The sequence below is a fragment of the Lates calcarifer genome, linkage group LG2, assembly GCF_001640805.2.
Source record: "Lates calcarifer isolate ASB-BC8 linkage group LG2, TLL_Latcal_v3, whole genome shotgun sequence".
In the NCBI taxonomy this organism is placed as follows: Eukaryota; Metazoa; Chordata; class Actinopteri; family Centropomidae; genus Lates; species Lates calcarifer.
Window position 1 is genome coordinate 9,566,913 of NC_066834.1, and position 25,979 is coordinate 9,592,891.

Below are 25,979 nucleotides of genomic sequence, written 5' to 3' on the forward strand. Positions count from 1 at the left end.
AACTTTTTGAAAAAAACAAAAAAACATTTGAATGCTGCAGGGTAAATATAAAGTCTTCTGTCTTTTCCGCTTTCCAAACATGGATTTCGCTGTCTGCAGGCCAATTACATCAAAAACAACACTGGCTCTGATTAAGTGGTTTTTGGCTCGCTCATCATAAGGTGGCTGCGCTAAAAAAAGTCTGTAAAACGTAGATCCTTGAAAAGTTGCACAATTCCATGCAAATGCAGATGAATTATTTAAAATAAGTAAATGTTAAAACACAAACAAAGGGTTGTGTTCTATGCAGAAATACATACAGAAAAGCTAATTTAAATGCTAACAAAACTAAAACAGTTTAAGTGCAATGTTCGAATTCTCTGCTTCCATTACAGAGATAAAAATATCAACAATAAGTTTGAAGGTTTCTTGTTCAGAACTTATAAAAACTTCAGTCCACAGTCAGACTGCTCTTGTTAGGGGAGTGAACAAGACGGCCCAGTTTGCAGAGTTTGAGCACTGAGCAGCTGTCAATCAAATGCACTTGGAAAATGAAGTGTGACACTGTGGGAAAACTGTGGAGAGATTCTTCATGGATGAAGCATTCTAATTGGAAAGTAAAGAGTCCTGCCCGAGCCAGTTCACCATGTTATGAAACTTTGTCTCCAGTGAGAGTTGACTTTTTCATAAGTTTGACCAAAAAAAAGCAGTCGAGTCCTCTCTTGCATATTTTAACATTCTAAGTTTAAATATCTTTCAAGTGTCTAAATGGTGCATTAAATGTGTTTGGGTTGGCTGCAGTGATGATGCTCAAGTACATACTGAAAAATGAGACACTTAACGAGAGATGTCACTGACATCTATTAACTGAACTCTATTAAACTGTTGATACAATCCATTTTAGTTACTACTGCATCATCATAGACCTATTCATATTCACTGCATAACGTAAAGGGATAGTTCCACATTCTGTTCAGTCCAAAGGTAACATGATCCGACTACCAGAACTCACTATTTAACATGCTGCATGACGTTTGTTTAAGGGGAAAAAAATGTTTTGGCTATAAGAAGTTGCTCACTGTTCCTAAACATAAAACAAGACATAATAATTATTTATTGAGATTTATACGTGGTGGCAGGCTGAGTTGATGGAGCCAGGCTAGCCACCTCCCCTATGCTAAGCTAAGCTGACTACCTGCCAGTTTCATGTTTACTAAATTTAGCATCAATCCGTAAATTAAATTCAATAATTACTGGATTGATTACATTTGTATTAGTCCAGTCTCGCTATTGTATTATCATCTAATTGTTATATGTTGAATTTCTATTGTTAAGACCATCTGTTTATTTTTTCCTGCCTTCGTTCGTCTGAGGAGAGGGGATCTCTATTTAAAATTTACTCTCTATTACTTCTCTATTTAAATACTCAGGCTGTGGCTTGTTAAGGGGTGATAAGAATTGAATGACAAAAATATTTCACCCGCCTAGGTTTTCCCTTTGATATGTGAGGGAGAGCTTTTTCTTGCTTTCTGAGAGCACCTGGTTTAGGTGAGGAATCTTTGCTTTTGTGGATCTGTGAAGCCAACTGATCCTGTTATGTGCTATTGGGCACAGAAACTTCACTTGAATTGACATTATCTCCATCCACCTATCTCGCTCCACATAACAGCTTTCCTTTTCTTGTGTCAGTGCTCTTTCTACCTCTCATTCCTCTCACCTCCACCCAGCATTTCCTTGTGCAGGGCTGTGAAGCAGGGCAGTTTGAGAACGCGGGCTGAGATGTCGGTCCAGAGTCCCACAGCACAGAGTGGCGACTCAGAGCCGGCCTCCCCCAGAGGTGTGATGTCCAGGCAGGCCACCTCGTGTTCCATCTCTGTGGTACTGAGGAAGATATAGAGTATGTGAGAAAAAGAGTAGCGAGTTGTCCTGCAAGTTGTGTGAATGTGGAGCATGTAGGACAAGGTTCAACGGCGGAACAAAATGACTAATGGCATAAATGTGTTAACTACACAGAGCAAAAGTTCTAATTGAGTTTCTTTTTTTTCCCCCTTATGTGAGATACAAATTGTGAAATTTTCTGCAGTGATCTAGAGAGTTGAGCTGCAAGTTCATACTCTCTAAAGTTGATGACATTTCTATTTCCTTTAAAACTGTGGAGAGTTTCAACCACTACGCGAACAGGCAGCAAGATTTTTGTCACAAAGGTTTTCGTGGTCATTACCCATTTCGCTCTTCCTCTTCCTTTGTTCTGTTGTGAATTTATTTCTTTAACAACCCCACTTGACAAATGCTAAACTGATTAGCAGCTTATCAGTCATTTCCCCGGTGCCTGTTCCTACAAGTACTGCATTAATATTTGTCTTTAGAGCAATTTGTGGACAAATGGCTTCATCCATCTATACTGCAGATGGATGCAGCAGTAGGTCAGAGGAATAATATTTTCAACATTCTGGCTAATAACAGTCTAATATAGAGGATGAAAAAACAAAATTCCCTTTCACTTGTTAATTAAAAAAAGGCCTTAACCAGAACAAGGCTACTTAATGATGCTACTATAAGAATAATCACTGCAGACTTACTCTTTAATTGCATGAGGAGTATTTCAGCCATGTAAACACATTTAATCCAACTCTAACTATATGGTATTAACAGAATTTTGTGACTGAAAACCAACTCCTCATTGATACAGACCAAATGATTTAAAACACTTTACACAGCCTTGGTAGCCATTTTTTGTGTGTGTGTATCCTCAACAGTTTTTTAATATTGGTTCAAAGCGGTTTTATAGTAATAGCAGCACAAACATAACCACAGATCAGGAAAGAAGAAATTAAAATGCAGGTAAGATGCAGGATAGTAATAACACAACTGTGTCAGACACCAAGTTGTTGAACTATTGGGAATACTGTAAATTAATGTGTGATTAATTAAACTTTAATACAAGAGTTCTGTGGGGTATTGTGTATGCAGTCATACACAAAATTCTTCCTTGCTGTTGCATCGTGTTAACAAGTAGAGAACAGTTTTTTGGATTGAGAGTTTTTGTATCCTAACATGAGGATTTGAGTCTCTGCAGTCGACCTGTTACTTAAAGTTTAAGATACTTTGAAACTAATATGCAATATCTATGTAGCTTTCATGCTAAAGGGCATGTTTATAAAGATCACAGACCGGGGATGACTGAGAGGATGAGGACGGATGTTTGTTTTTTTTTAAAACTCATAAGCTTTTCTGAACTTGCAAGCTGCAGCAGATTGGAGGCATCTCACCATGAAATCCACAGACAGACATAGTTGTTGAAAGAATAGTTTGACATTTTGGTAAATACAGAGACTACTGTGTGTAAAAATCCCAGAAGATTTGATGTGAACATTAACTGAAGCTCCTGACCTGCGTGATTTTATGCACTGCACCGCTACCACGATATATATACAACAAACCAGAATCTCAGCATGATACATGATTCAAAGTGCTCATAGCATGGTCTTGATCAGCCATGTTGATCGGCAGCGGCAGGCAAATCCACAATCCATCAGGGAAACTCAAATATGCCTGAAAATCTGACAGTTCATCTATCCCTGGTGTGCGTGTGTGTGTGTATCTGTGTCCTACCTGATCTGTTTGAGCTCTCCAGCGAGGATCTGCAGATAATAGAGGGCCCGCCCCACGGCAAGCACCACTTGAGTGTGGTTGCAGGCAGCCACGCTGATATTCCTGCCCTGTGGCTCTTTCCATTCACTCACTAATGCCTTGCTGTCCTGAAGCACCAGGCGCACGGAGCCCGACGTGATCTGAAGGCACACACAGTTTACCCTTTACAGATTATTTGGCATTCTATTTCTGGGGAGTGACAGAAAGGATGATATGGAGACTGGGAGTTAAAATGTTAAGCCATTTAAAGGCAAAGTTATTTCATTTTTTTTGTGACTGAAAAGAAATTATGATTCATTGCAAAGGTAATTTCTCCACAATATTTTTATTTCTGTGAATACATACTTTTGACAGTGGAAAGAAGATAAATTACTTTCCATTTAATCGTCAGCAACCTAACAAATTGACAAATACAGCATATGCATATACCAGATTATTGAGTCCTGAAATGTTTAAAACCACAGGTACACTTCCAGCAAACCTGATGAAGCTAACTGATGTTTAAGAGAAGATTAAAGAGGAGCATTTGAGTAGAAGACAAAATGAGGGCTACAATTTTTGCTTACTAGAAACCACCAGAGAATTATAATGTATGTGGAACAAAGAGCAGTTTAATCACAACAAAAATGTCAAGAATTGTGGCTTAAGCAAATAAAGCATTTGCTTGATCCAAGAAATCCCTTCTGAAACATTAAAATGAGAGGTTTGCGTTTTCAATTATTAGTTTTACCAAAGTTAATTTGATTGCTTTTCTATTGCATGTACCAAAGAGGCATTTGAATACCTGGCAAAAGCCCCTCAGGTTAAGGACAAATACAAATTTAATATTGAAAATGTAATAATGTGATGGGGAGAGCCACACAGCACCGAAGAGGCAAGACGAGACAAAGGAGGAAAAAAGAGCAGACTGTTAGAAACAAGATACAAACTACAGATGGAGGTGGAGCACTGTTAAGGAGCACACATAATATGGTGGTGTAATGAGATGTGAAACTACAGCATATATTAAAGACAGGATCCTTAATGGAGTCCTTGAAAGCAGTTATGAAGATTACATTGTCCAGTTTCTGCAGTTTGTTTACGGTTGCAGAGACAAAAACAATTTAAATTTGACCTCTTGCTGTGAATGTAAGTGAGGATGTTTTTTCTTCATGTGTTAAGTTTTATATCAGAAGACACTGCTGGGAAACAGCATCCAAACAACTGGGGAGGTGAGTTTGTCAAACAAGACTAAAAGTCCACAGCGACATCTGCATGCTAACATGCCGTTTAGCATGTATAATGTTTACCACATAGCTATTTAGGCTGCATGAACACGTTTACTAATTATGACTATGTACAAAGCACAGCTGAGGCTGATGGGAAAGCCACTATTTTTGCAGGTATGTGGTAACAAAACAATTGGACTCTTCAAAGTTAGCATGTCTGTACCAAAGTCCACAGTTATTCGTCCAATACCTGTTGAGACATTTCACAAAAAACCTACATATCACCCTCATTGTGGCATAAGAGGAAAAGTCTGAGGATCACAAAAATCATTGGGCTTCACCCTCTGGGGACCATAAACTGATCAACCAACACTGCCCTGACCATCTGGAAGAACAAATACATCAAAACAAACTACCTATAACTTATGGCTGACTGCTGACTCCAATATTCAGTAGTCTTTTAGCACCGGCTTGGTCTCCAGCTCCCCGTGAAAAAAATATCTGGGTCTTTCGAGATGCTCAGCACTGTTCACCACATTGTTAACCAAGCGCTTCTTTAGATCTCTGCAATTTCGCGATGTACAGGTAGAGCACAGTTGGCTTGCCTGAGCTTGTTTGCTGGAAACTGCTGCCTACATTTTTTTATTGCGAGAGTAATTAGAGCAGTAAAGCTCAAGCACACGGTCAACGTGTGGCACAGAAAACAAAAATAATTAAAGCTGCGAGCAGCGTTGAACGGGCCCTCGCACCCGGCGCCCGTCGGGGGAGCGGCGACCGCGGGACCCCGGCAACCGCGGGGTCAACGCAGGTCGCAGGGCACACGCTGGCGTAACAGTTCACACTTCCGAGATGTAAAAATTTTAAATAAAAGCTTTTGTGCTAATTATTTTCTGTGATAATATTTTTCAGAGCTCATCATCTGTGACAGCTCTTGGCTCTCTTGACTGTAACCTCTCTGTGGCAGCTTCTCACAGACTCAATCAACTCCTCTTCCCCTCCCCCTCAAACACAAACACAAACACACCCACACACACACACACAAACACACAGAGAAATACCCCCTCCCAAAAGGAGATAAAACTCAGTTTTAACTTGAGTTTACAAGCTTTGAGCTTTGAGCAAAAGCATTTTTTTTAAGTTCTGTTATTGGGTGCATATATAAATCATTTATGCTTAAACAAGGCTTATAATGAAGTTATTTGAACAGTGAATATCTCATCTGCCTAAAGTCAGGGCGAAGCCACTAACCAGCTGTAGGGATGGGTATCATTAGGATTTTATCTTTATCCATACAGACCCCTATCAGTCCAGCTCAGACTGTTACTGGTTTAAGAGAGTGAAGTTTATAGCAATTTGTAAAATTTGGAGATTAGTGACAAACTAACCAGTTAGACTACATACAGACAAGCTTTCATTTTAGTTGTTAGTAACAGTTTGCCATGAGCTTAACCAGCGTGCTGTGCTTCGTGTTAAACATGTCATGAGACTGTGGACAACGCTGAAAATATTACTTTACTAACTACTGGCCGAACAGGCGCTTTTACAAAGAAAAGGTAAAGGCCAGCAGCTTTTACTTTTCAATGCACTTGTCGTCAACTTGAGTGGCTTATATTCAGCTGGTTCACCTCGATGCCGGTGGATGTAGACGTGCACTTTTCCTGTCGCCGTACACTGTGTAACATGAAAATATCAGCCGACCCCTTGTGAAATTTCCTAACTGATCAAAACCAAACTGTAAAGACTTTGGTCAAGGGGAGACATATGGTAAGATTACATGAATTCAAAATAACCTACAATTCCTTCAAATTAATTTGAAGCCAGTTTAATTTTTTGAGCCAGCTTTGACATCTGCAGATATGAGTTTCTGAAGAGGGGCCTGCTGAGGTTAGATGTGTTGAATAATATCCATTTTCATATCAGAAAAAACACTGCATTAAACATTGTCTTAGCTCACTGAGCTGAGGTCAACAGGTAATATAACCAACCTGTGAGGTGGCTCACCCCCGTAAGATAAACACATAAATGATCCCTGATAGAACCGATAATTAAAGGCACATCAGTGACAGGGAATGCTATTAAAACTAAACTATAAACTGGTGACATTAACTGCAAAAGAAGATTTTTATTGATACATTTCAGGTAGAATTTAGTTTTCAATAAGGAAAATGCTGTAAGAAACCTGAATTTGTTGCAACAAATTTAAAATAAAAGCTTTTATGCTAATTATTTTCTGTGATAATATTTTTCAGAGCTCATCATCTGTGACAGCTCATGGCTCTCTTGACTGTAACCTCCCTGTGGCAGCTTCTCACAGACTCAATCAACTCCTCTTCCCCTCCCCCCTCAAACACACACACACAGACACACACACACACAGACCCCCTTCCAAAAACCCATCAAAGAGTAATACAATGGCTCCATCTGTAGGATAAAGTAGAGAGTCGCAACAGGAAGTTACCCCAAAATCTGAGGTTTCAAACAGGAAGTTGGGTTTCCGAACTTTGACGGGCCAGAACCGGCACACGCTTCGACCAAAACTCACAATTTTCGGAGCCAGTCTTCCAAAAATCCTTAAGTCTGTCCTGACAACATTTGAAGTGAATCTGGTCACCCGTCTAGAAACTGGACATCACACTATAAAATATGTCATTTCCTGCTATAAATAGGTGGCGCTACAACAATTGTATGAATATTGACATATGGATGTGTGCAGATAGGTACCATTAACAATCCTGTAAAGTTTGATGCAGTTTGGACAAAGTATGGCCGAAATATAGCAAAAATAAAGCAACTTCCTGTTTCGTGGCGAGTAATCGAACTTTGAGGGGCCATAACTTCCACGCCCTTCAACAAAAACTCAAAATCTGCCGCAATTTAACATCGTCTATGTCTTAAGAACATACTATTAAGTTTTGAAGTCAATCGGATAATGCGTCTAGGACTAGTTCGCGTTCAAGCGACCCCTGGAAATGGCCAAAAACACACAATTTTTTCACCTTCCGGTCAAAATAAAAATACTTTCTGTTGGGTTTAGAATATGGCTCCAAGAGACTTTTTGGTGCGTCATGGGATGTTACATATGTGTGCAGATTTTCAGATTTTTAGGCGCAACGGGCTTGAGGGGCTGTTCCGTTTAAAAATGTAGGTGGCGCTACCGAGGGCATTTTACCACGCCCATGCTCAAGACCCCTAAATTATTAAATTTTTCGCCGTGCCTGACGCGTCTGCAAATTTTGGTAAGTTTTCACGCATGTTAAGGCCCTCAAAAAGCCGATCTAAGAGGCGGAAAAAGAAGAAAAAAAATAATAATAATAATAATTAAAGCTGCGAGCAGCGTTGAACGGGCCCTCGCACCCGGCGCCCGTCGGGGGAGCGGCGACCGCGGGACCCCGGCAACCGCGGGGTCAACGCAGGTCGCAGGGCACACGCTGGCGTAACAGTTCACACTTCCGAGATGTAAAAATTTTAAATAAAAGCTTTTATGCTAATTATTTTCTGTGATAATATTTTTCAGAGCTCATCATCTGTGACAGCTCTTGGCTCTCCTGACTGTAACCTCTCTGTGGCAGCTTCTCACAGACTCAATCAACTCCTCTTCCCCTCCCCCCTCAAACACAAACACAAACACAAACACACACACACACACACAGATACCCCCTCCCAAAAGGAGATAAAACTCAGTTTTAACTTGAGTTTACAAGCTTTGAGCTTTGAGCAAAAGCATTTTTTTGCAAGTTCTGTTATTGGGTGCATATATAAATCATTTATGCTTAAACAAGGGTTATAATGAAGTTATTTGAACAGTGAATATCTCATCTGCCTAAAGTCAGGGCGAAGCCACTAACCAGCTGTAGGGATGGGTATCATTAGGATTTTATCTTTATCCATACAGACCCCTATCAGTCCAGCTCAGACTGTTACTGGTTTAAGAGAGTGAAGTTTATAGCAATTTGCAAAATTTGGAGATTAGTGACAAACTAACCAGTTAGACTACATACAGACAAGCTTTCATTTTAGCTGTTAGTAACAGTTTGCCATGAGCTTAACCAGCGTGCTGTGCTTCGTGTTAAACATGTCATGAGACTGTGGACAACGTTTGAGCCAGCTTTGACATCTGCAGATATGAGTTTCTGAAGAGGGGCCTGCTGAGGTTAGATGTGCTGAATAATATCCATTTTCATATCAGAAAAAACACTGCATTAAACATTGTCTTAGCTCACTGAGCTGAGGTCAACAGGTAATATAACCAACCTGTGAGGTGGCTCACCCCCGTAAGATAAACACATAAATGATCCCTGATAGAACCGATAATTAAAGGCACATCAGTGACAGGGAATGCTATTAAAACTAAACTATAAACTGGTGACATTAACTGCAAAAGAAGATTTTTATTGATACATTTCAGGTAGAATTTAGTTTTCAATAAGGAAAATGCTGTAAGAAACCTGAATTTGTTGCAACAAATTTAAAATAAAAGCTTTTATGCTAATTATTTTCTGTGATAATATTTTTCAGAGCTCATCATCTGTGACAGCTCTTGGCTCTCCTGACTGTAACCTCCCTGTGGCAGCTTCTCACAGACTCAATCAACTCCTCTTCCCCTCCCCCCTCAAACACACACACACAGACACACACACACAGAGACCCCCTTCCAAAAACCCATCAAAGAGTAATACAATGGCTCCATCTGTAGGATAAAGTAGAGAGTCGCAACAGGAAGTTACCCCAAAATCTGAGGTTTCAAACAGGAAGTTGGGTTTCCGAACTTTGACGGGCCAGAACCGGCACACGCTTCGACCCAAACTCACAATTTTCGGAGGACTTCTTCCAAAAATTGTCAAGGAGGGGCTGACAACATTTGAAGTGAATCTGGTCACCCGTCTAGAAACTGGACATCACACTATAAAATATGTCATTTCCTGCTATAAATAGGTGGTGCTACAACAATTGTATGAATATTGACATATGGATGTGTGCAGATAGGTACCATTAACAATCCTGTAAAGTTTGATGCAGTTTGGACAAAGTATGGCCGAAATATAGCAAAAATAAAGCAACTTCCTGTTTCGTGGCGAGTAATCGAACTTTGAGGGGCCATAACTTCCACGCCCTTCAACAAAAACTCAAAATCTGCCGCAATTTAACATCGTCTATGTCTTAAGAACATACTATTAAGTTTTGAAGTCAATGGGATAATGCGTCTAGGACTAGTTCGCGTTCAAGCGACCCCTGGAAATGGCCAAAAACACACAATTTTTTCACCTTCCGGTCAAAATAAAAATACTTTCTGTTGGGTTTAGAATATGGCTCCAAGAGACTTTTTGGTGCGTCATGGGATGTTACATATGTGTGCAGATTTTCAGATTTTTAGGCGCAACGGGCTTGAGGGGCTGTTCCGTTTAAAAATGTAGGTGGCGCTACCGAGGGCATTTTACCACGCCCATGCTCAAGACCCCTAAATTATTAAATTTTTCGCCGTGCCTGACGCGTCTGCAAATTTTGGTAAGTTTTCACGCATGTTAAGGCCCTCAAAAAGCCGATCTAAGAGGCGGAAAAAGAAGAAAAAAAATAATAATAATAATAATAATAATAATAATAATAATAATAAACAGACCGAAAACAAGAGGGTCCTTGCAACTCGTTGCATGGCCCCGTTGGGCCCACGCAACTCGTTGCTCGGGCCCTAATGACATAAAACAAGGCTAAAAACAGCAAAGAGCTGCAGAGTCAGGCATTCATTCTTATTGGGTTTAGGACTATGAGCAACTCTTTGGTGTCATGGGGAGTCATTTGATTCATTGCTAGTATGAAAAAAAATATTGCTATGTGCACAGTTTCTATATGATTATAGCATATCTATTTTTTTTAAACTATAACAATGGAAAAACGCTAATGAAGGTTTTTGCGGCATTTGTGTTGTTTTCAGTTCATTAATTCTAGTGTCCCTGACTCTCTGAAACTTCACGATGCGACTACTGGCGGGCAAAGTAAAAAAGCTACCGGCTTCAATTCAAGCTTGAGTACAACTACATGAAAATTGTATTTTTTGAAATGGCAGAAAGCAAGAGCAGTGTAAAATGTAAAAATGTACTCAGTGTAAATATACCAACTCTGACAGGAAAAAGAGGTAGTCAACTATTCTTAAAAGACAAGCAGGTTTGTGTTTTAAGGCTGGCTGTCATAAAAACCTAAAGGTTTATGGTTGAGGGTCTAACAGTTGGCAGAATTCCCAGTAGGTTTCATCCTCATTTCAAAAAAGGCAGGCTGAAACTTGAATTTAAATGAAGTGCAATATTCATCTCAACCAAGTGTAAAATACATGAAGTCCTTTTGCGCTCTTCATGTTCACGACTGCCCCTTTTTAATCATGTATGATTCAGCTCCGGCAAAGTGTATCTTATTAAATGGAGAAAGGCCACAGTTGAATAATTAATTTCTATAATTAAATTTGAATTTGTGAAATTAGCTGATATTCCTGTTAAATGGACAAATACTGCAAGTCAACTAATTCTAGAGTGGGCTCAGATATCAAATGAGTGTCAGTGTTAAACTAACCAAAGTGTGTCCTGGTGAAGAGCACTGATAGCACATGTACTTTATACAAGTGTGTGCACGTGTGTGTGTGTGTGTGTGTGTATGAACCTGAATGAGTTGCTGGTGCGCCACGTTGCCGCAGTAAAATGTCTGCTGGTTGTCCACAAAGCCTGGAAGTTCAGTCTCCTCGACTTCCTCGCCACTCAGCATCAACACCCTAGGGGAAAAAACACTCTCTTAAGATAAGATAACTGCATTCAGAATTGACTCTACACTTATCTGGCATGCTGCACAGCAAACACTCACCGTGTTTGACCCACGAAAGACAGCACCAGCATGTCATCTGTCTCTCTGCCTGCCTCGGAGCGGAGCGGCCACAAACCTTCAAGGGGAAAAAAAAAAAAAGTGTGTTAGAAAGAAAAGTTACTTTCTCCATTATTTTGCTGGGTAAAGGAAATACAACATCTAGCCACTATCCAAGCCCATCTTTAACTATTCTATCTGTCAAATGTTAACATGTTGGAAGATGTACAGGTCGCAGATCCCTCTCAGAGAGCCATTGATTGGCTAAGTGAATAATTGTCTCTCATCAAGAGGCCAGGGGAGGAGGCAGCTGCTGAGACTTTTAGGGCAGAGATGGTCAATAAACATCTGAAGCCTAACAAGTGCAAGAAGACCTTAACTGGCCCGTGTGCCTCATTTAAGCATCAGAGAATAGTCTAGGGAGAGGAACCTCATTTTCTGGGATTAAGAGGTGTCTGCTATCGTTAAAACCTGATGGAATTCTTCAATTTGACAGTTTACTATTGCAGACACTGCAGCGCTCTTTGGTTTAGCAAATGGAAACAAATGTTTCCAAATCTAACCATGGCAATTTTCCTGCTCTTTAGAAAGTACCGAGCCAAGACCTATGACATCTGAGCCATCTGCTCACGCAGAGCTTGGACGAACAACAGCTGGCTGGTCTTGGCCAGGGTGTTGAAAACAGATGTGCAGGCTCAAGTGGCTCTGCTGTCAAGTTAGTAGAGGATTAAGGTCCAGATAAAGTCATGACTTGAGGGAGAGGTGGTAGAAGAGACACAGACGCACATGAACTGAACACACAAACCTTTGATTCCTGGCAGGTCAATGCTGGCGTGCTCGTGAATACCAATGCCGTTGCGGATAATCCGAAGAGAGCCCTCCTTGAACGCACCTGAGCATGTCACCAGCTAAAAGAAGTGAAAGAGAGAGAGAAAGACATGAAGTGAGATGTCAGGAGTGTGATTTTTTTTTATCTTTTTTTTTTTTTTTGAGCTGAAGATCTTTTTAGTTCTTCTTCCTTATGTTTGCTTAGAGGAAAACTCTAATTAGTGACGATTAATTGCTGTGATATGAACTGTGCTACATTGCTAAAAAGAAGTCCACTGGGGCAACAAACAGGAGCAGTCACATGCTTACTGTGTTTTACTTCCAAATGAAGTGGATTAGACGAGTTGTCTAAAAGTTGAACCAGTGTCTTCACGTTCCCAGATCTCAGTAAATAACTTGGTGAGTACAATGTTATCGGTGTCATCATAAATGATCAGTTATTCTGCTGACAACTGTCTCCATTATTGACATAACTGTTTCGTCAACAAAATGCACAAATTCACAAAGTTTTCAAATTGCTGAATTGCTGTTCTCCTATGAGCCAAGGCGCGGCCTTAGATCTTTGGGCAGGGTTGTGCTGACTGTTCCTAAGTCCCATTCTCAGGACGAAAGGTGACTGGGTTTTTGCAGTCAGGGCCGCTCAGCTGTGGAACTCCCTGCCTGAGGATATGAGGCTTGCAGAATCAGTGACATCTTTTAAATCATTCTTAAAATGTATGTTTTTATTGATTTTTGCACACATGCCCTATCTGTATTAATATCATCATTATTATTATGTTCTTTAATGTTGCTTTTTTTTATTATTGCATGTTATTTCTGTATCATTTTAATTACCTGATTTTATTTTCCTTACTCCTGAAATGCTTTAATCCCAGTTCAACTATGTAACTTTGTTTTGAAAAGTGCAGTATAAATAATTGTCATTATTTTTTCATTATTAAATCTCAAACATGTTCGGTTTACTATCACATAAGCCAGAGAAAAGCTGCACGCCCTCACATTTCAGAAGCTGTAACAAGGGAATGTTTGGCATTTTTGCCTGAAAATGACTGGAACAATTATAAGCATGGTTTCTAACTAATTTTCTGTGCATCCGCTAATCGTTTCAGCTCCAGTTGTTGTTATTTGTAGTAGTAGTTATAATATCTGGGTAGATTGGTGGTAGTATTAACAGTGTACCTTTTAAGTAGAAGTACTGGTAGTCATTAATGCTCACGCTTCTCACTGGTCCTAGCGCTAGTAATAGATGTCATCATAAAGTAGAAGTTATGGGAGAAGAAGCAGTATATTACACATGCTCTAGTACTGTACGATTTAAGAATTTGTATCTCTTTACAGTAGAGCCTCTCAGAGATTACCAGCGCAAACATGACAACAGTGCTGAGATGCAGCAGTACCCTGAAGATAAATAATTCTGCTCTCTGTACAGGCTGACTGGGGAGCACCACAATGTGATTTATTCATTCAGTCATGCTACACTAACAGGATTAATACCAGAGCCCATAGTAATCTCAGCCCCTGCCACCTGCCACCCCACACCTTCATCCTAATGGAAATAACCATTGCGAAACTGGCACCAGACTCAGCTCCCCCCAGCATGTTCTCAAATGCCCTCACATGCTCAGTCACACTCTCACAGGGCTGACTGAAACCTGATAATCTTCACAAATTATGTTCATGTATTTGTTTTCTATGTACGTTTTATCATGTCATAAACCCCAGCGTGGTTTGCAGTTGCTCATCTGTGGATGCATTGATTTGTCAGCTTTGACTCTGCTGCAATGCTTTCTCTAAGGTTATATCATTGGCTATAAATCCCCCACACAGCCTGTGCATCAATCCTCTACTGTCTCTTCAGTTTTGGAACGTCTCCGTACCAATTAACCAGGTCAAATGCTCTGTGGATTTTTCAGCAAATGGCAAATTAAAGCAATTGTGATTGGATTTAGAGTGTGTGGATGAATACAGTCAGTGACTGACTGTGTGCTGGTCTGTACCCAGAGACTGGCTTGGTGCTCTAGTGGACCGCTGCCTTTGGAACCGAATCAAGTACCCTGAGGCCTGGTCTCAAACCCTGCCAACAAAACCTTCTGGACTGCATCTCTCCCTGCTTCACTGTTTAATCTCCCTGTGCTTCAGTGATTCAACACAAAGGAAGAAAAAATGTTTAAATTAAAAAAAAAAAAAGTTTTTGTCAAATTATGATATTTCTGCAGCATAATGTCAAAGAACATGTCAGAAGGGGACAGTCTCTGGCTGCAATTAAGAGTTGAAATCACCTCCTTATCACTGGGTAAAAACATGAGACCATGTCCTCTTGAATCCTTTTAGCATGCAGTATGGGTTATATCCCATTCTATTCAGAATACAAACTGTCTGACAAGTGCTGAAGGTAAACAAACTTAAGTACACAGAAATGCTAAAGATGATGGATTGTTAGGATACATGCAGGCAGGGAACAATCGAGGAGAGGTCTTCACTGTCAGTTTTAAAAGGTGTAAATATTATTAGAGGAAATAACATGCACACCAATCTCCCTTTTCACAATGGAACAAGAAAGCCAATTTAAGTTTGTGTGCCAGAGATGCATTTTAACATCAGGCATAACTGCAGTCCAACTAAATCATATCTAGACACAACTGGGATACCAGTTGCATGTTAATGTCAGGTGATCACAGACCAGACTAAAGAAATACATCCAGGCTGCCTTTAAAAAGCACAATACGCTGTATATTTGATGTCAGCAAGAATCTCCTGAACATGTTGTACCCTGGCTAGTCTGGCCAGTGGCAGGTTTTGTGCTGTAGTACTATATGATGCGTGCTTAATTCTGCTGACAAAAACAAGAATTAACACGACTCAAGAGGCTGGCTGCATTGGTGGTTTAAGCCCAGACTCCCTGAAGGCTGTGACAAAGAGGATGATAAAGAGGAAAGCACAGATGGAGACTTACCAGAAGCTATAATGTGTATCCAGTGACTGTTAAGAAAGTTTTTGGTAATCACCATGTCATGTCTACATCCTCTGGTGGATGCCCCGAGAAACCTTTTATTCTATCAGAGTGATTTGCTTTCAATATGTAGCCATGATGTTTGTTGTTGTTGTGTAGTTTCAGAGAACTAAATGATTCAATTGTGGGGTTTTTACCTGGCCCTGTCCTTGCCTCTCCAAGTCTACCACACACATGTCCACAATGGGCCCCAGATTGGTGAATGTCTCCATCACCGCCACATATGAACCCTGGTCATTGCTGTCCACGTTGAGCTGCAGAGAAACAAACGAAGACAAATCGATGAGAATGGGTGACAATACATGGTAGACACAAATCACACACAACATTCTTCTTTTAAAGTTTTAAGTCTGAAATAAATTTTAAATGTGTGGTAGGATATTAAACCTCAAATTTTAAAATTAGATCCTATAAATAGAAGAAAATTGAAGTACAGAGATAAAGGAAGACCCAGACACAGTTTTATTTGTTTAAAATACATTTCTGAACAGGTTTATGAAAGATTTGCCAAGATAAGGATGTAATGAGGAAAAACTCAAAATATCAAAATGACAATAGGTAAAACTCAAGAATTTCAGAATTATAAAAATACAAAACTTTGTCCTCTTGCTACTTACCTTCACTAACTGGGAGTCGCCCAGTCTGGAGCCCACAAAGACCACACCATTGTCCAAGTAGGTCAAACACTCAGCAATAGATGTCTGTCAGTGGAGAGGGACACGAAAATATCTTTGTCATTTAGGCCATGTCTACAGTGGGGCTGCAACTAACAATTATTTGGTTTTTAATCAACATGCTGATTATTTTCCTGATTGATCATTTTGCCTATAAAATGTCATAATAACATTCAAGAGCCCAAGATAAGGTTCCTACCTATTTTAACAGTTGGCCAAACAAAATTAGCAATTATGAGACATTGCTTTAAGCTCTGGTAATTTCAGATGTTATTATTTTTGACCTTTAACACACTAAACCATTAATCGAAAGAAATAATTGGCAGATTACTTGATAATGAAAATAATGATATTTGCAGCCAAGCTCTTGACAGCAACTAGAGAAAGGTCAATGAGCAACTCTGTTTAGCTACACTGAAACACAAATGAACTCATCACAATTATGGCAGACAAAGGTATTAATGCACAATTTTGCTGTTTGCAAATAAGAAGAGAGGGAACATTAAAAATGTAACTTTCCTGTTGTTTGGAAATTTTTAGTTTGAGCAGTTAACTTTCTTAAAGTGATCTTAAAAACAGACAGAACTCTCGTTTGACACAAATGATTCACCCTCAGTGTCAACAATTTTTTATACACAACAAAGACAAGTTTTCTTGTCCAACATTTCACCATAGAGGTGATCTTGACTGTACACAAGGAATAAAGTAAATGATTTGAAAAGCAATCTGCCACTAGCTCAACAGACCTCTCCTGCTTGATAGTTTTTCTGCAGACTATCAAAAAGGCATTTTCTAAACTCCTTGGCAAGTCATTAGAGAAAGGTGCCAAAAGCCAAAAGCTGTCTGCCTTTAACATGAGATTTTGCTTTGAGCATAGTATTGATATACAGTCATTGTCTAAATCAACTTTAAATGGATAAGTGACACTTTGGCAAGCAAGCAACAAAGAGCTGAGATCATTTTTTCTCATCCTCTGTACGAGTGCAGACTGATCCATTAGCTCCTGTCAGGGCCACAAACTATTAAAAAGTCAATCGTAACAAAGTGGGTGCTGAAGAGGAAGAAAATCAACAAGCAACAGAAAGAGTGGTCGAGTCAGGTGGAGAGAAACAGATGGGAGAAATGCCAGAGGACAGGCAGGTGGATAAACATAGTGAAGACAGGCAGAGATGAAGCGACACAGAGAGGAAGATAAATTAAGGACCTCTCCAAGCAGCTCCACATGCAGGTCTTTGAGCGCCACTGTGCCATCCATGAGCTCCTCCTTCTCCAGCAGCAGCATGAACAGACGTCCCTCCATGTCCCCAAGCAGGTAGCGCGAGCCATTGGGGTCCACCCGGTTGTGACAGACGATGGTACTTTGCTGTAATTGAGTGTGGAAAACATACAAATCATTAAAAAGCCTCTAAGAGCTCATGCTCACCTCATGCTTTATCTAAGTCCTGTATGAAAATGTTGAATACAGCCACAGAGACCTGTCTCCAGTATGTTTGTTCTATTATCTCTCATTAAGAAAACACACTCTGAGGAGTCTCCCCTAGGTACAACCTAAAACTCCAGACTCATGGATTAAATAAGCCAGCCTGCAGACCCATCAGGAGCTTGTGCACACTACAAAAGGATGAATATGAAACTTAACACATAAGAGACTCCACACTGTCCAGAATGCTTACAGTTAGAGCCTGAATTACACTAGATTTTTGTTTTTAACACAGACCTCTTACATATTTTGTGGTTGAAAAATATCTTGGCAGTGCTCCCTGGAGGATCAAATGTGCAACAGCAACATTCTCTCTAAATTACATGAAACATATCTTTGTCATTTGTGTACTGCAATATTTTGTGACTTATCAGCTGACATATAGCCACATATCATATATCTATACCAGTATTTGCAAATAGTTGACTTGGCTAATTTTTATCAGCTCCAATTATAATTACATGATTTTAGAATTAAGCATATTGTATAACATACGTTTCCCAAAGAAAACTGCAATGATGCTTAAACAGAGTGAAGCTAAGGGAGGTAAGAAACTCTCCTGATGCAAGCTATTATATCTGCTGAGTGGGTGTTGCAAAGCAAAACTTGTACTGTAGTACTTTCTCCTTGAATAAAACTCCCTTTGGATGTTGTCAGGGTCACTCTCAGCTCTCAGTCCTAGTTACTACTCGGGTTTTAACCAGACTAGGCTGCACAAAAACATCTTGGGAGCTTTCAAAAGGAGTTTTCAGAGAGCCAAAGCCTCCATTCTCCACTATCACTACAAGATAACCCACCTAACTGGCTGGAATAGTAGTCATGATTGGTATTGCCATTAAAATCACATAGTGTGACTGAGCCTGCTCTGCGTTCCTTTCAAAGGAAGGTATTGTTATTGTCTTTGTCTACTGTACAAGCTGAGTCAATTTCTCACTTGATCGAACTTTTACAAAACTCATTTTCACAATCCTCCTGCCTGCAGTATTGCTTACATCTTTTGACAAACCGTGGATCCACTTTTATTTTCACGGCTTAACAAACCTCTAGCAAATCTCTCTCCTGAATGGCAGGTAATTAGCCTGTTAGGTTCTATAAGTGAAACCAGCTAAACCAGCTAACCAGTTCACCAAAAAGTTTTATCTGAGGTCAGACTCATTCAGCAGACCTCTATGCTGGCAGAACCTTTGGCACCCCACATTTGTTTTTCACTTCTGTGCTTGAGAGTGACAATTTATTAATTAGCTGTCAAAAATGTTGTTATATATCAAAGGATATGCTTCTGTGTGTTCTTGACACTTGTGAAAGGAGCGTGTGTTTCAGTTGAATATTAATGTCACATTAGGTGCGACACAAAGTGTAAAATAAAAACTTCTGCTTCACTTAGAATGAATGGCTCCATCAGTCACATAGCAGATGCCCAGCTACCTCTTCCCTCAAACATCTGTTGAGCAATGTTGGGCAGTGCTACTGTGGAAACAGAATTGTAACAGAGACATGACAGCTTGCAAGACAATTGTGAGCTGGGTAAGCATGCAGGCTGTTCAGGGCTTTTAAGACAGAGCAGATCAGCAGGACACAGATATGGGCTGCAGCCCATGATGAGCTAACAGAAGGCTTAGAAAAGTTTGAAGCTATACTTCTGTTGCTTTTTTTCTTTGGATATCAGAGTTGTTTGTGTTTCAACAATTATTTGTGACATTTCTATGGCCAACTATAAAACTGACACCTATTCAGGTGCAAACTGGCACTGATACTAAAGCGTACCAAACACTGCTGGCTATTGCTACAGAGCTGGCGTTCGCATTAACAGCAGTTCCCTTATCAGGACGAAACAATGCAATTTCAGCATCAAACATTCCTTTATTCACCATGAGCTTTCTCCAGTGGTGAGAGGCAACACCATTATTGTGTTTTGGTTCTATTTCTATGACTTCTTTTCCTCTATTTAAGTTAGCATGCTAACTAGCTAGCCCTAGTCCCTGTCAGCCCGTCCCATCTCATACTACTACTTTGTGTCCAGTCCAACATGAGAAGATGGAGAAGTAGCCCTGCCCAGAGGGAGTATTCTAACCTCTTGTCTAAATGTAACATGGTTGAAGTTCTTAGTAAGTTAACAGCTGTTGCTAATGTTGGTTATGTCGCAAAAGCAATAACTTGCATGTAGCACCTTTGAATGTAGGAAACTTCATTAATGTTATCTACAGCAGGTGGATCACTGGATGTTTCTTAGTGACCTGCCGAGTGGAGGTTAGGTACATATTTAACAGATGAAATGCACAGAAAGTTCCAAAATGGCAGACTTAATCAGGAAAAGCCTAGGCTGAATGAACACTGAATAAAAACACTGATTAATCGCCCCTCTATCAGACTCAGAAGTTTGTTATCAACTCAGCTCTAAATTGGAAGCTACTACATCTGAACAATTTGATTTTCTTTCCAAAATTTATGAGGCCACAGTACCAAACAGCAGCGAGATAGTGAGAGAACATTCTCTAATTATAGAAGCAGGATGTTGTTGAGGAGTTCCTTTGGGCCTTGAGCTCTGGTAAATGTGCACAACAGTACAGACTGCAACTTAATCTTGATAAGATAACACTAAAAAGAGTGGTGTATGGGGAGCTTAAGTCATCATTGCGGCAGTTATAAACCTGCCTCTGATTCCAACCTCAACATCGATCTCAAGATTCATAAAAAATAAATGAACACATACACCTCAGAGTCTCCTAAATGTAGAAAAATATTATTATGGTTGTATAACACAGATTCTGATGACAGTTTTAACACCATCATTGTTATTTTACCTCATTGTGTTAACAAGCTACGCATCTGGGACATTATTTACCAAAAAATCCGCTTTTAACCTGACACAGTTTTTCTCCTCTCCTACCCCTCTGAATATAACCTGAATTTTATTATTGAAATGATAACAGTCAAACCCTAATGAACATTATGATGTGTCTCTGAAATCTGATAACATAGATATAAATAGAAACCTATGATGGTGCCTTACATCAACCCTGCAAGTGAATTTACATTACGTTCTATCTTTATTTTGTGTCCTTTGTACAGAGAGGTTTATATTTGTTTGGTAACAGTAAGGTATGGTATATAACACCATCACACGCTATGTTTATATAAAGTAAATCTTTATTCTTTGCTGATACACACCCTTCTATCATCACAGCTGTGCACCTTCTGTGACATGGCACTAAAAGTCATTTGCTTACCTCCCAAACACAACAAGGACAAAAAACTGCTCCTAACACTATGTAAACCAATTTAAAAAATCAATAAACTGTAAAGAAATATTTAAGTATCCCTCCTTTGGACTGCTGAATGATGAAAACATGTAAAGGATCTAGAATTAACAAGTATTCTACTTTTTAATTAGACAAAAACAGAGCACTATCAGTACCCATTATTTGATGTCTTTACCTTGATAGTGGGCGGTGCAATGGCCAAGTATTTGTCTCCGTTGTGGTAGGTGATGGACTCTTGTCCTATGATTATAGCTCCACCAAATGGCTCTGGCACTAAAATACAAGTGCATAAGCATAAGAGAGTCAGAAGTGCTCCATTTCAGACACAGACAGTTTGTATATTCTAAACATCAGGGCTGCAACTAACAATACTCTCATTATAAGTTCATTATAAGTTTATAAGTTTATGTATCAGCTCTGTGTTTTCAGTTAATTCAACTCAATCACATCATTAATTGCCACCACTCAGGCCTATGTAACACACTGGACCTTCTTGTTTGTTGAATGCTTCAAGAATACAGAAAATCGCGCATAAAATATACAGTAAAGATGGTTTCTATTGTAGTTGACTGCTGATTTAAGATTTGTTTTTAACAACTGAAACCATTTGCCACTGATCATTTCTGACTGACAACTGACCGCTTGTTTTTGTTTGACCAATAGGTAGGCCTTATTATTATCATCAGGTCTTTATTCTGAAGTTTAAAAAGTAAGTAAAAATCATACAGATTATGTCAGATATCAGTTAGATTACTCAACTTAACTTAAAAGTAATGTATATAGTATACTCTCTGTTTACCTGGGATGACCATTGATGCTTCAGCCTCCACATTCTCCTGTTTCCAGGGGCCCTTGTTGAACTCTTTCTCCCTCAGAGAAACTTCATAAGTCTTCACGTGGCGTCCCTGAGGGTCCTACGGTACACAACATGACACCATGTTATATTTTAAATAGAAATTAAATAAGATGAATGAGGACAATTTGATATTAAGACAAAGTTAAATGTCACCATTGTCATCAACATTGTTATCACCTGCAATCTAACTGCTGTCACACGATACTACAACAAAACATTTTACTATGACTATGGGCTTGGGATGATACTGGAAAAAATTACACAAAAAAATGCAGAAGTCCCACTTTCCTGTCTTTCCTTAAACACTCACTCCTACATCCCAGTACTGCTTCTGCTACAGTACCTGGTAGATAAAGCAGACGGTTGGGGCCTGGCAGCCATACAGGAAGTGAACATCGATGACCTGCAGCTCCTCCAGTCTAATGTTGAAGGCCTTGAGCTCACGGTTGTCCCGGTCCAGTGGGATCACCTTGAACAGCCCATCATACAGCCGCAGGCCAATCATGCGGCATTCTGGGTCTACGATTCCGATAATACCTGTCTCTGATGGGCGTCCAATACGATCCTGAAAAAGAGCATTTGGTTTGGAAATGTTTAAGGCCTGCAGTGTACTGTTCTTCAGACAGAAACTGTGACTGCTGTTGAATGCAGTACAGCTTGTAGGCATTTTTCAACTTAAACTCTATTAAAGAAAATAAATGACAATGAAGTGATCAGTAAAAGATTCCAGCCAGTTTAAATTACAGCATATTCTGATTTGTCATAAGCACACAATGGGACTGACAGTGGTCAATCAAGGTTAATAAGAGAATTTCAAAATATATACTGTTCTTTATATCCAAAAAAACACAGAGAAAGTGAGTCTGAAGAATCACATTTAGTATTGTTGTCACACCCACCTGTACATTGCCATGGGCACGGGTGATGATGTCAATGCTCTCCCCGTTCTGTTTGTATTCTAGGATGCAGGCATTGTACTTGGATGTGAGAATGAACAGCAGGTCTTTGCTCTCACCCTGAAAAAAAAAGACACCAAAGTGATCAAACATGCAGAGACCTAATTTTAATTTCATTAACATGGTTCAGTACAACAAGCTGTAGCAGTGGCACTCGTCAGATGTCTGATCAGCCTACTCCAGCCTAATTAGCAGAGACAGGCTTTAATTGTGAATGAATCCACTGGTCAGCTACTCAGGCGCTGACACAGCACTGTGGAGATAGGACTGGCTATGCTAGACTTGTCAAAGACAACTGTATTATGGGACTACTGTCTTTTTTGCCTCAGTCAAAATTCACAACAACCCTGCAATTAATGTTTATTTTCATTACTGATTAATGTACACTATTTCTTTTTTTTTGGATTAATTAATTAATTAATTGACCTACGTAATATTAAAGAATTGTGAAGATAATGGCCATCACAACATTGCAGAGCCACAGGTGATGTCTTCAAATGTCTGACCAACAGTTAAAAGACAATTACTAGTTTTATTTGAAAACTGACTGAAATTATTAACTAGTTATAACAATAATTGCCAATTATTCTTTTGTCAGTAGACTAATGAATTAACTAACCAAAATTTAGCTCTATGTGACACCATTTTTTGACAACTTACTTTTGTTAAAATATATAAAATTTCAAAATAGACCATAAATCTGTGTGAAATTATTCACTTGATTTTGAAGTTAGCAAATAAACTATTGAAACTGAAAATAGAGCTTAAGCAAGTCTTATGAGTTAATCTGTTGTTCCAGCAGCCCACCAACTAGTCTAATACCTACCTTGGGCCGGAAGAGCTCCATGACAGCAATCTTTCCATACATGCCCACTTCCTTGACGGGCCGCAGCCCCTCTGCCGTGACCACATAGATCTCCAACCGTGTGTTTTTGGCTATGAGCAGATTGAGGTCTTCCGCAGAGGTGAAGTGACCTGCAGACATATCAAGATTTATTTCATGTTAATTACACTGTTGTTTAGGTGAGAGCAGCAGGAGGAAAAGGTGAAAGCAATACTGACAAAATCAAAAATCATATAGTTCTTGACCAAATACTCTGATATTGGGGCATGACTATTAGTGCTTTCAAACAAAATTTAGATGAGGGTGGAAATTAACAACTATTTTCACTATTTATTATTTTATTAGTTATGACTTCAATTTACTCAGTCGGTCACTAAGTCTATTAACAGTCAAAATTTATACAATCCCATCACAAATAACCTCAGGCCTGCCTGTGATGACAGAGAAGGCTTTTCATGCAGATATGGGAATATATAGATCATGTCATCCTTGCATCATATGATTACTATTAAAGACGAATAGGAAGGGAGACAGTTGTGCATGTCAAATTCTGAGCTTAATGTCAGTACTGGAAGAGGCACTCAGATCCTTTACTTATGTGAATACTCCATTACAAGTAAACGTCCTGAATTGAAAATAGTACTTAAGTAAAAGTATCTAAGTATAAAATAAATAGGAATAGGAAAATAAAATTACTCAATGCAGAAAACAGCCGTATGACTGTTATACTATCATATCATTATATTGTTAGAATGTGATTAGTCATATGTTTATGCACGTCTTCTTTTCAGCAGCGATTTACTATTCGAGTTGTTATATAGGCTGCAAACAATGATTACTTGATCATTATTTGATTGACTGATTGTTTACAATTACTCAGAGCTCAAAGTGAAGCATTCCCAATAAATAAATAAAAGTTAATTCAAAAGAAATGCAGGAAACCACCTTATTTGAAAAACTGGAAACATTGAATGTTTCTAATTTTGAAATTAAAAACAATTATTAAAATGTTTCCAATAAACCGTTAATGGACTGATTAATTCACTAATCGTTTCAGCTGAATGCAATGTGAAAAAATGTATCCCTATAAATGTAACGGAATAGGAAATTTAAGTATCACAAGATGAAGCTACTCAAATAAAGTACAAATGCGTCAAATCAGTACTAAAGTAAATATGCATATTGTTACACGGCATCATTGCTTAATGTTACAAAAAGTTACACGTAAATGGGCCAACCAACGAATCAAATCATGGGCTGTGAGATTGATCAGCAATGGTTTCAATGTCAGCTTTTACGTATCCTGTATTTTATGGCCCATTACACGTTAGATCAAACGACGACACCAGCTTTCTGATCATTATTTTCTTCTCAGTAAAACACAGTGCCTAAAACGATCTGTCTGCATTTGTCACACAGTTTGGATTAAATGATAGGTGAGCTTGATTGTCACCCAGACGAAACGCATTTTGATGTGGGATAGCCAGATTGGACACGACAACAGCTAAACGTTAGACCCAAGAGAAGAACCAGTGAAAGGTTCGGCGGATCTGACACTAACAGACGAGAGATGTGTGTGTGCCATGACTTGCATGCAGTTAACCGACGGCTAGTGTAGCTAGTAAACATTTGAGTAAACATAACAACAGCTAGCCGATGCTACAGGCCCGTCTGGGGCACTTTACTTGTAGCGCGGGAGCTCAGCTAGCACGCAGGTGGCAAATGTTTCATCTCTGCACAACTGCAAGAAGAAAATAAAGGCAACAAACAGCGGGTATTTACCGGTGATGCAGGCGTTCACTGCCGTGGGTTTCTGGGCTGTTACCACGTAATTGTACGACATTTTTCACAACAACAAAAGACAAACACCAGAGTAGTGTTTTAATCTTACACAAGTGACAAAATCATTGATAATAACACTCCCGGAAGTAGTTAGCTGAGCCGTTTAAGCACAGAACATTGCAAGATAATGGTAACTAACGAACGGTGACTGTGAGATGGAGCGCCCCCTGTGTCGCGGAGGAGAGCCTACACTATTCACTGTTTTTATAATGACCGGAGGAATGATCAACATCAAGCACTGTACTCAAGTACAATTTTAAGGTACGTGTACTTTATTTGAGTACTTCCTTTTCATGTTGCGTTTAAGGGGAAAATATTTCACTTTTTACGCCACAATATTTATCAGCTTTAGTTACTTTTGAATAAAAAATATGTCCTCATAGAATATGATGCTTTGTTATGAATTAATCTATTCAACTGTAATACATAAGTAGAGTTCCAAAAATGAGTGATTCATTAATTAGAGTAAATTGACAGAAAATTAATAGGTAACAATGTAAGTGTTTAAATTCATTATTTCAAGCAAAAAATGCAGAACATTTGGTTCCAGCTTT

General features: G+C 39.3%; 1 protein-coding gene across 1 annotated transcript in view; it reads right to left on the minus strand.

Annotated features, from left to right (window-relative positions):
- The window catches only part of ddb1 (damage-specific DNA binding protein 1), a 45,286-nt gene extending 19,756 nt beyond the window's left edge, over window positions 1-25,530 (minus strand). The window contains exons 1-14 of the mRNA XM_018683406.2: window positions 25,366-25,530; window positions 23,566-23,714; window positions 22,683-22,799; window positions 22,127-22,348; window positions 21,727-21,841; window positions 21,103-21,200; window positions 17,392-17,550; window positions 16,131-16,214; window positions 15,651-15,767; window positions 12,481-12,583; window positions 11,679-11,754; window positions 11,481-11,589; window positions 3,592-3,770; window positions 1,697-1,860 (exon numbers count right to left, since the gene is read on the minus strand). Of these exons, the coding sequence (XP_018538922.1) occupies window positions 1,697-1,860; window positions 3,592-3,770; window positions 11,481-11,589; window positions 11,679-11,754; window positions 12,481-12,583; window positions 15,651-15,767; window positions 16,131-16,214; window positions 17,392-17,550; window positions 21,103-21,200; window positions 21,727-21,841; window positions 22,127-22,348; window positions 22,683-22,799; window positions 23,566-23,714; window positions 25,366-25,426 (1,753 nt within the window). The 5' untranslated portion in view covers window positions 25,427-25,530. The remainder of the gene's footprint in view (window positions 1-1,696; window positions 1,861-3,591; window positions 3,771-11,480; window positions 11,590-11,678; window positions 11,755-12,480; window positions 12,584-15,650; window positions 15,768-16,130; window positions 16,215-17,391; window positions 17,551-21,102; window positions 21,201-21,726; window positions 21,842-22,126; window positions 22,349-22,682; window positions 22,800-23,565; window positions 23,715-25,365) is intronic.
- Between the last annotated feature and the right edge of the window lie 449 nt (window positions 25,531-25,979).